The sequence below is a fragment of the Gekko japonicus genome, unplaced genomic scaffold (genome assembly GCF_001447785.1).
Source record: "Gekko japonicus isolate JY-2015 unplaced genomic scaffold, Gekko_japonicus_V1.1 scaffold226, whole genome shotgun sequence".
Classification (NCBI taxonomy): Eukaryota; Metazoa; Chordata; class Lepidosauria; order Squamata; family Gekkonidae; genus Gekko; species Gekko japonicus.
The window spans coordinates 300,365-310,991 of record NW_015169178.1 but is presented as its reverse complement, the minus strand read 5'-3'; the positions used below and the strand labels follow the sequence as shown (position 1 = coordinate 310,991).

At 54.6% G+C, this 10,627-nt stretch overlaps 1 protein-coding gene across 1 annotated transcript in view; it reads right to left on the bottom strand.

Moving 5' to 3' along the window:
- POGZ (pogo transposable element with ZNF domain) overlaps positions 1-10,627 on the bottom strand; it is an 87,562-nt gene that overhangs the window by 7,230 nt on the left and 69,705 nt on the right. The window contains exons 10-14 of the mRNA XM_015416038.1: positions 10,433-10,587; positions 7,829-7,929; positions 4,604-4,758; positions 3,093-3,219; positions 2,279-2,451 (exon numbers count right to left, since the gene is read on the bottom strand). Coding sequence (XP_015271524.1) covers positions 2,279-2,451; positions 3,093-3,219; positions 4,604-4,758; positions 7,829-7,929; positions 10,433-10,587 — 711 coding nt within the window. The remainder of the gene's footprint in view (positions 1-2,278; positions 2,452-3,092; positions 3,220-4,603; positions 4,759-7,828; positions 7,930-10,432; positions 10,588-10,627) is intronic.

The following is a 10,627-nucleotide window of genomic DNA, read 5'->3' as shown; positions in this document are numbered from 1 at the left end:
CTCCTTTGCATGTTAGGCCACACCCCCTAATGTAGCCAATCCTAATGAGTTTCCGCTGTTGGGTGTGGCCTATTATGCTAATGAGTTCCTGCTGGGCGTGGCCAACTCGGGAGCCAGCCGGAACTCCGTTCCTGTGTGTTCCTGCCCAAAAATAGCCCTGTCCCTGGGGATCTGGCAGGATTCACCTAGAATCATCGAATCATAGAGTTGGAAGGGACCTCCAGGGTCATCTAGTCCTACCCCGTGCACAGTGCAGGGCATTCACAAATACCCCCACCCCCACCACCAGTGACCGCTGTTTCACGGCCAGAAAATGACGAAAAATCCCCAGCCTGCTCCCTGACTCCAAAGTGGCAATCGGCTTTTCCCTGGGCGTGTATGAAAGGGCCATGAGAACTAAGCACTGAGGCAACCCTCCCTGCCCTCCCTCTCGCGATCTGCCTTAAATTCACAGAATCAGCAATACTGTCATCCAGCCTCTGCTTGAAAACCTCCAAAGGAGGAGAGCCCACCACCAATGTTCCCTCTAAGCTGTAGAGTCTTGTGAGCAAAAATTCTATTTTGTGAGCTACTGGCATTAAAGCTGTGAGTGAGTGATTTGGCTACTGCATAACTTAGTTTGCTCTGGAGCCACCTCCTTCCTGAGCGAAGACAAAAATGTGTGAGCCGGAGGCTAAAAAACTATGAGCTGGCTCGCACTCACTCAGCTTAGCGGGAACACTGCTCTCCAAGGAGATGGTCTCCATAACCGCTCTGTCAGGAGGTTCTTCCTCAAAACTCTTCTGATTTAATTTCAACCCGTTGGTTCTGGTCCGACCTTCTCGGGCAACGGAAAACGACTCCACCCCGTCCTCTAGGCACCTCCCCCTTGGGAAAAGCTCAGCTAACAGAAAGCGGTGTTGCCCCTTTGGACTCTTGGAAGGACCCAGGGAAAGGAAAGTGCTCAAGGGAGCAAAACTTCTCTAGGCCTGGGGGGGGGGGTCCCCGACCTGCTCAAGCCTGTGGGCACCTCTGGAATTTTCTGACGTACATTGGTGGGTGCAACCTCAACATGGCCGCCATGGAAGACGGAGCCAGTCACAAAACGTCAGGGAGTGCGGTTATACATAACGCTAACAGTAAGGCCCCGGCCTCTCTGCCCTGTTGTTGGCCCTCCGGAGGAACTGGTTGGCCACTGGGTGAGACAGGAGGCTGGACTAGATGGCCCCTCCCTGGTCTGACCCAGCAGGGCTCTTCTGAGGTTCCTTTCAGGGGAAGGCCTCGGCCTCTCTGCTCTGTTGTTGGCCCTCCGGAGGAACTGGTTGGCCACTGGGTGAGACAGGAGGCTGGACTAGATGGCCCCTCCCTGGTCTGACCCAGCAGGGCTCTTCTGAGGTTCCTTTCAGGGGAAGGCCTCGGCCTCTCTGCTCTGTTGTTGGCCCTCCGGAGGAACTGGTTGGCCACTGGGTGAGACAGGAGGCTGGACTAGATGGCCCCTCCCTGGTCTGACCCAGCAGGGCTCTTCTGAGGTTCCTTTCAGGGGAAGGCCTCGGCCTCTCTGCTCTGTTGTTGGCCCTCCGGAGGAACTGGTTGGCCACTGGGTGAGACAGGAGGCTGGACTAGATGGCCCCTCCCTGGTCTGACCCAGCAGGGCTCTTCTGAGGTTCCTTTCAGGGGAAGGCCTCGGCCTCTCTGCTCTGTTGTTGGCCCTCCGGAGGAACTGGTTGGCCACTGGGTGAGACAGGAGGCTGGACTAGATGGCCCCTCCCTGGTCTGACCCAGCAGGGCTCTTCTGAGGTTCCTTTCAGGGGAAGGCCTCGGCCTCTCTGCTCTGTTGTTGGCCCTCCGGAGGAACTGGTTGGCCACTGGGTGAGACAGGAGGCTGGACTAGATGGCCCCTCCCTGGTCTGACCCAGCAGGGCTCTGCTTATATTCCTATGAATCTAATTACCAAACTAGTATCGTCTACTCTGGCTGGCAGCGGTTCTCTCTCGCCACCTTCCACCTGGTCTTTTTCCAACGAGAGATGCTGGGAGTCGACTGGACCCGAGACTTTCTATATTCCAAGCAGAGGCGTTACCACTCAGCCACCCCCTCCCCGTTTGTGTGGCGTCCCTACCGGCTAGAACGCGACCCCGTGGATTAACAGTTTCATCCACCCTGAGAGAGAAAGGCGAGGAGAAAAACTGGGCCATCTAAGACATTCAATGACACTCCTCAACACCACCAGGGCAAAACAAGACTTCTTTTAAAAAACAACCCCAGTATTTTAGCCTGAAATTGCGTGAGCGGTTCTGACATTTTCCTGACAGCTTTCTTCTGGACGTTCCTCTGGAGTGGCGGGTACGGGAAGTTGGGCTGAGGGTCTGAAGAAGCCGACATCAAGGTGGAGTCCTGCAGGAAGCCGGGGGACATGTCGTTGGAAGAAAGGGGTACCGACCGGGGCTGACCCCTGGAGGCCCGAATGGTCACCTGCAGTGGAGCACAAAGGGGAGAGATGTAACAAGCTGGCAAAGCCTCTTCCCGGAGGAGGGAAAGGAACCCTGCAAAAAACACAGCACCTTAGATTTTGGCTAAAGCTGCCTGCATTCTACAGTGGGGGTGTCAAACGTGTGGCCTGGGGGCCGGATTAGGCCCCCAGAGGACCTCTTATCAGGCCCGCAGTGGAACTGCCTGTCTTGGGCTGCTTCTTCCAGTTCTTCTGCTGCTGCTGCATCATCGTAGGTTTGCAGCTTACAGATACACACCTGGACAGCATGCTCAAGATTGCAATGGCACAGGCATTTTGATGCAATAATTCAGAGCAAGAGGTGTCAGTGATCAGAGACTGTTAAATGAACAAAACATTGCAAGAGTGCTGATGTTTTAATTTTAAGTAAATTTTTTATGTAAAAAAAAACCACCTTTGTGTTTGTGTCCTTTATAAAGTTTGTATCTCCGCTACCTGGCGTTACATTTTATGACACGCATGGCTTGGCCTGACAAGGTCTCATTTATGTCATATCCAGCTCTCATAACAGATGAGTTCGACACCCCCTGCTCTAGAAGGCAAGCTCTGCAGTGGCACTGCCAAACCACCATAGGCCCCCCCCCCCCACGCCAGCTGCTTGTACCTTGGTGCCCGGCTTCAGACCCTCCAGTTGCTTGGGCTTGCGGAACGTTTTATGGTGCTGTAGCTTGTGCTCGATTTTGTCCTTGGCAAAGAGAAACTGAAGGCGGCACTTGTTGCAGTTTTTTTTGCTCTTCTTCCGCAAAAGGGGAGGGGGGGGGGGAGAAGGAAGATGCCCCCACGGGGAGCGTGAATAAAGAGCCCGGCAGGAAGGCAAAACGGTGGCATGCCAAATCTCGTTTTCCCCCCTGGTAGGCAGAGAGGCAGGACCACACTCAGGTTTTTGTGCATCTCACAGGCGGAGAGCACATAAACAAACATGAACTGGACCATCGGTCCTCTAGATCCCTCTCCCCCTTCCAAAACCCTGGCTTGCGGCATGATGCAGCAGCAGAAATGGGGGGGAAAGAGGAAGGAAGGGCAAAAGCAGCTAGTGGAATGGTAAGATGGATCGGGCGCAATTGGGGGAGTAAGAACGTAAGAACATAAGAGAAGCCAATGTTGGATCAGGCCAGTGGCCCATGCAGTCCAGCACTCTGTGTCATACAGTGGCCAAAAATATGCCCTGTTGCTGGCCCTCCAGAGGAACTGGTTGGCCCCTTTGTGAGGCAGGATGCTGGACTAGAGGGACCCTCACTGGTCTGATCCAGCAGGGCTCTTCTGATGTTCTTATCAGGGGAAAGGCCTCGGCCTCTCTGCCCTGTTGCTGGCCCTCCAGAGGAACTGGCTGGCCCCTGTGTGAGACGGGAGGCTGGACTGGATGGACCCTCACTGGTCTGACCCAGCAGGGCTCTTCTGAGGTTCTTCTCAGGGGAAGGCCTTGGCCTCTCTGCCCTGTTGTTGGCCCTCTAGAGGAACTGGCTGGCCCCTGTGTGAGACAGGATGCGGGACTGGATGGACCCTCACTGGTCTGACCCAGCAGGGCTCTTCCAATGGTCTTCTCAGGTGCAGGCCTCGGCCTCCCTGCCCTGTCGCTGGGCCTCCAGAGGAACTGATTGAGGCCACTGTGTGAGACAGGAGGCTGGACTGGATGGACCCTCCCTGGTCTGACCCAGCAGGGCTCTTCTGATGTTCTTCTCAGGGGAAGGCCTCGGCCTCTCTGCCCTGTTGTTGGCCCTCCAGAAGAACTGGTTGACCACTGTGTGAGACGGGATGCCGGACTGGATGGACCCTCACTGGTCTGACCCAGCAGGGCTCTCCTGAGGTTCTTCTCAGGTGCAGGCCTCGGCCTCTCTGCCCTGTTGTTGGCCCTCCAGAGGAACTGGCTGGCCACTGTTTGAGACAGGATGCTGGACTAGATGGACCCTCACTGGTCTGACCCAGCAGGGCACTTCCGATATTCTTATTCCATCTCCTTCAAGATGTACAAAATCAAATTCTCCCTTCTACGTGGCTAAGAAACAGCAAACCTTAAACTCAGCATCCTGATCTCTGGCGGCCCAAGTCTTGCGCGGGCTGAGCAGCGTGTACCCAGAGAGACGCCCACCGCTTGGTCGGGCAGTGCCCGGGCAGCGCTGCTTTACCTGGTGCCTCATGAAGTGCTGCTGGAAAGCGTTGCCGTTCTTGAAGACCTTGAGGCAGTACGGGCAGAGGAGATGCCGCGTGTCCTCGTGCACCATCCGGAAATGGCTGTCCACCTCTGAGTAGAGCGAGGAGCGGTACTGGCAGACCTGGGGGTGGGGGAGACGACAGCAGAGGGGTGTTGAAGGCCAGAGCCGGTGGGCGAGAAGGAAGCAGGGTGGCCTGGTAAAAAACCCTCAAGAGTTTAATCAGGGTCGCTCTCTCCCCACCCCCCTCACTGCTGTTCTGTGACGGGAAACTGAGACAGCGCGGTGCAGCGGTTACAGTCTCGGAGTAAGATCTGGGAGTCCTGGGTTATTCCTCTGCCTAAGAAGCTCGCTGGGTAAATAGTAATAATAATGATGATCAGGAGGAGGAAGAGGAGGAGGAGGAGGAGGAGGAGAAGGATAGGAGGAGGAGGAGGGGGAAGGAGGGGGGGAGTGGGTGGGGCTGAGAGAACTCTGACACAAACTGCTCTTTTTCAAGAACAGCTGTGCCAGAGCTTGTGACTGACCCAAGGTCACATCAGCAGGTGCAAGTGGAGGAGTGGGGAATCAAACCCGGTTCTCCCAGATTAGAGTCCACACACTTAACCACTACACCAAACTGGCTCTCATATTGTATGGCATTTTGTGTAGAATAGCCAGGAGATCCTAAAATTGTCTGGCAGCTGGGAGTTTTGACTCTTTCAGTGTTATGCACCACTAGGTGGCGAGCTAACTTGTTTTTCATAGAATAGAATCCTAGAATTGCAGAGTCGGAAGGGGCCCTACAGGCCATCTGGTCCGACCCCTTGCTCAATGCAGGGTCAGCCTAGAGCATCCCTGACAAGGGTTTGTCCAGCCGCTGCTTGAAGACTGCCAGTCAGGGGGAGCTCACCACCTCCCGAGGCAGATGATTCCACTCTTGCACGAAAAGTTTCTCCTAAGATCCAGCTGGTACCTTCCCACCCTTAATTGAAACCCATGACTGAGAGTCCTCTCCTCTGCTGCCAACAGGAACAGCTCCCTGCCCTCCTCTAAGGGACGGCCCTTCAAATATTTCAAGAGAACCATCGTGTCCCCCCCCCCCAACCTCCTCTTCTCCTGACTGAACACTTCCAAGTCCCTCAAGCCTTTCCTCACAGGGCTTCCTGGTCTCCAGGGCCCCGATCGTCCTCGTCGCTCTCCTCTGCACCCGCTCCATTCTGTCCACATTGTTTTTGAAGTGAGGCCTCCAGAACTGCACACAAGACTCCAGGTGTGGCCTGACCAATGCACTGTACAGCGGGGCTATGATATCTTGTGATTTGGATATTACACCTCTGTCGATACACCCCCAGGACTGCATTAGCCTTTTTTGCTGCTGCGTCACACGGGCTGCTCATATTTAACTTACGGTCCACCCGTACCCCAAGATCTTCTTCACACAATACCCAGACAACAGGAGACTAGCCACGACCAACCCTGTTTAGCTTCTGAGATCTGATGCAAGAGTCTCCTCTTTTAATCAGGGAAAGACACTGCCATTAGTGGAACAGAGCTGTGGGATCCCACCCCACCAGCTATACACAGTGCCCCTACAATGGCCATCTAAGATCCACAGAAGGCATCTGTTGGAACCATTAAGAAGAAGAGTTGGATTTATATATCCCGCCCTTCATTCGGCATCTCAGAGTGGCTTACAATCTCCTTCCCTCCCCCTCCCCACAACAGACCACACCCTGTGAAGTAGGTGAGGCTGAGAGAGCTCTTTCCAGAACTGTCCTTGAGGGAACAGCTCTGATAGAACTATGGCTAGCCCAAGGTCATCCAGCAGCTGCAAGTGGAGGAGTGGGGAATCAAACCCGGTTCTCCCAGATTAGAGTCCGCGCACTTAGCCAGGACAACAAAGTGGCTCCGGGAAACTCGCGTAACAGTTATTTGGTTTAATCACGTAATCCTGGCAGGGGGCTGGTTTGACTTTTGAGTGAGAGCTCAATGGGACCTCCATGGATAGCAGCAGTCCTCCCCTGAACAACACAGGCTGCGAAGAAGAAGAGGAGGAAGAAGAAGAGGAAGAGGAAGAAGAGGAGGAAGAGGAAGAGGAAGAAGAAGAGGAGGAGGAAGAAGAGGAGGAAGAAGGGGAGGAGGAAGAGATTGGATTTATACCCTGCCCTTCACTTTGAGTTTCCGAGGGGCTTACAAACTCCTTTCCCTTCCCCTCCCCACAACAGACACCCTGTGAGGTGGGTGGGGCCGAGAGAGCTCTTGACAGAAACCGCTCTTTCTCAAGAACAGCTCTGAGAACTATGGCTTGCCCAAGGCCATCCAGCCAGGTGCAAGTGGAGGAGTGGGGAATCAAACCCGGTTCTCCCAGATTAGAGTCCGCGCACTTAACCACCACACCAGACTGGGAAAGGGAAGGGGAAGAGAGAGAGAGAGAAAGAGAGAGAGCGAGGCGGAAAGAAAGCAAATAAATGGGGAGGGAGGGAGAAAGAAAGCAACCTTCATTTTAAATGTCTTTTCCAACCCCTCCACTCCTTCACACCAGCTGGCTTGGCTTGGAGAAGGGATTTAAAGAGACATATGCCTTCTCCAAGCTGCTGGTGGTGGGGGCTTTGAGAAGTAGAAGAAGAGGAGGAGACTGGATTTATACCCCGCCTTTCACTACCCAAAGGTGTCTTCACAAACTCCTTTCCCTTCCCCTCCCCACAACAGACACCCTGTGAGGTGGGTGGGGCTGAGAGAGCTCTTGACAGAAACTGCTCTTTTTCAAAGGACAGCTGTGCCAGAACCATGGCTTGCCCAAGGTCATCCAGCCAGGTGCAAGTGGAGGAGTGGGGGAATCAAACCCGGTCCTCCCAGATTAGAGTCTGCACACTTAACCACTACACCAAGCTGGCTACACCAATAACAGGCAGGACAGCTTCCAGGAGCTGAGGAGGGAGGGCTGTGTGTGTCACTGGAGCAATTCCTGCCCCAAACAGGAAGTCAGTCTAGGCTGGACCCAGTGAGGCAATCAAGTGGATCTCAGAGTGGTTCAAACCAAGGACTGCGAATCGACTCTGTTAGCGAAGGTGGAAGGAGCCTTCCTCTGACGTGGGATGCTTGCGAAGAGCATCTTGCGTCAGGTGGAGGGGCTCTGTCTGCTGCAGACAAGCGCCTCTCCCGAAGGATCCAGCCCCCCCCCCCGGCTTCCCACCACGAGCCTTCCCCGTACCTGGCAGACGTAGGGCATCTCTCCTGGCTTGTGGGTGTCCTTCATGTGCTGCAGGAACATGGGCTCGCTCTCAAACGCCCACTCGCAGATTTTGCATTTTGCTGGAACAGAGAGGAAACACGTCATCTTCCTGGGAAGGGAGCGCCCCACAGAATTAGACCAGGGTAGGATCCTGGTTCGGAGGCTGCTGTCAGGAGAGGAACTGTGAGCCTACAGGAGGGCTTAGGGCCGGGTGTCAAACATGAGGCCCGGGGGCCGGGTCAGGCCCGCAGTGGAGCTGGCTCTCTCCTGCTTCCAGTTCTGCTGCTGCATCGTCGCTCGCTTCGCCAGACTCTGTTAATCGCTTGGCCATTTTCATGTCGATAAATCAAAAATAGGTTTGCCGCTTACAGAGCTAATGTTTTAAGCACGTTTTTAAGTAAAAAAAAACCCAACCCTTTGTGTTTCTGTCCTTTATAAAGTTTATATCTCCGCTACCGGGCATTACATTTTATGGCACACAGCAAGGTCTCATTTGTGTCAGATCCGGCCCTTGTAACAAATGAATTCGACACCCCTGGCTTAGGTCATCCTAGGAGGATCCTTGCCAGTGGCACACTGACATCGCTTCCTGCATGCACAGAAGCAACAGCACTGTGTCTGCAGCAATCCTGGGGACACTCTGGCATTTGGGCAAAACTCTATGGTTCAACCACAATGTTTTGTACAAATAGCGCACCAAAAAGTGATGTCGGTGCTTCACCGGCAATCCTGGGGACTCTCTGGCATTTGAGCAAAACTCTCAAAGGATTTGACTACAGAATTCTGCACAAATGCCAGAGCATCCCCAGCCATGTGCTGATGTCACTTCCTGTGAGCACCGGAAGTGACATCAGTGTGTCACGAGCAATGATGGGCACGATCTGGGATTTGAGCACAGTCCCGAGCGTCCCCCCCGGCAATCCCATGGTGTCACTTCTGGGCACACAGGAGAGTGATGTCAGCATACTGGGACGCTGCTAATGTCCTCCAGTTTTTGCACCATTTCCCTCCCACTGGCCAGCCGAAAGGGGCACCCACATGTGGCTATTAGCCACAAGATACAGATGGAACACTCTGGGGCAAGGGATGCTCTGTCTTTGTGGTGCTTGGGGGGGGCAAGACTGGGAGGGCTTCTGGAGTTCTGGTCCAGCTGGTGGACCTCCTGATGGCACCTGGGTTTTGGCTACCGTGTGACACAGAGTGTTGGACTGGATGGGCCGTTGGCCTGACCCAACATGGCTTCTTACATGGAGCAGAGGTCCATTAGTGGCTCTTAGCCACAAGGTATAGAGGTAACACTCTGTCTGGGGCAGTGATGCTCTGTCTTCGTGGTGCTTGGGGGGGGGGCAAGAGTGGGAGGGCTTCTAGTGTCCTGGCCCCACTGCTGGACCTCCTGATGGCCCCTGGTATTTTTGGCCACTGTGCGACACAGAGTGTTGGACAGGATGAGCCATTGGCCTGATCCAACAGTGGCTTCTCTTACGTTCTCATATGGAGCAGAGGTCCATCAGTAACTAGTAGCCACAAGATACAGATGGCTCTATCTGGGGCAAGTGATGCTCTGCCTTCTTGGTGTTTGGGGGGCAAGAGTGGGAGGGCTTCTGGTGTCCTGGCCCCACTGCTGGACCTCCTGGTGGCCCCTGGGCTTTGGCCACTGTGTGACACAGAGTGTTGGACTGCATGGGCCATTGGCATGACCCAACACTGGCTTCTCTTGTGTTCTTATGTCTGGGGCAGTGATGCTCTGTCTTCTTGGTGCTTGAAGGGGGCAAGAGTGGGAGGGCTTCTGTAGTTCTGGCCCCACTGGTAGACCTCCTGATGGCCCCTGGGTTTTGGCCACTGACACAGAGTGTTGGACTGGATGGGCCATTGGCCTGATCCAGCATTGGCTTCTTATGTTTGGGGCAGTGATTCTCTGTACTCTTGGTGCTTGGGGGGGCGGGAAGTGTGTGAGGGCCTCTCTGGGGTTCTGTCAGCGAGCTGCCATGGACTTCTGTGTGACCCTGCAGACTCCGGCTGGAGTCCCCCCCCCTCCCCGCTTCTGCTGCCAGGCTTCAGATTATATCTCCCTGTTGCTTTGACTGAGCTCGTTAGATGCATTCCTTTTCATGTCTGCTCGGTCTGCTTTGTAACTAGATAACACCAAGGTCGGGCTGGAGGTTTGACGGAGTGAGGAACTGCTTTAATTAGTAGGCATGAGAACTGTAGTATGTTTATGCTATGGACCGTTTCGTTCCCAGGGATGGCTGGGCGGCAAAGTCGCCCCATTGGATGTGGTCATCTTTGAGTTTGTTTATTACATTGTACCCCAGTAGTAAGTTTCATTCTTAACAATCCTATTGTTCCTGATCTACCATCGCTTTTCAATAAACGCTTCTTTGCTAAAGCAAACGTGGATTTATTCGACTGCCTGGGGTCTGGACAGGTTCTGACCCTGCCGGTGGACCTAGTGATGGCGGACCCCTTCGTTCAATACCCCCCCTTGCAGCACTTGTGGGTGCAGGAGAGGGCGGCGGCCAATGAGGCGACCACTCCGCCCTCCCTCCGCCCTGCCGCCCAACCACGGGGCGAGGCGGGACTTACTGGTCGACTCGTAAGGGCTGTGCACGTTCTCCAGGTGGCACTGCAGCTGGAAGGGAGTGTTGAACTGCCGGTAACAGTGCTGGCAGATGGTGTGGACGTCCACTTCCCCGTTCTGCTGATCCAGTTCGACGTGGTGCTTCATGTGGTTCATAAACCTGGGGAGGGGGGGGGAGAGAAAACAAAAATGCCAACGCT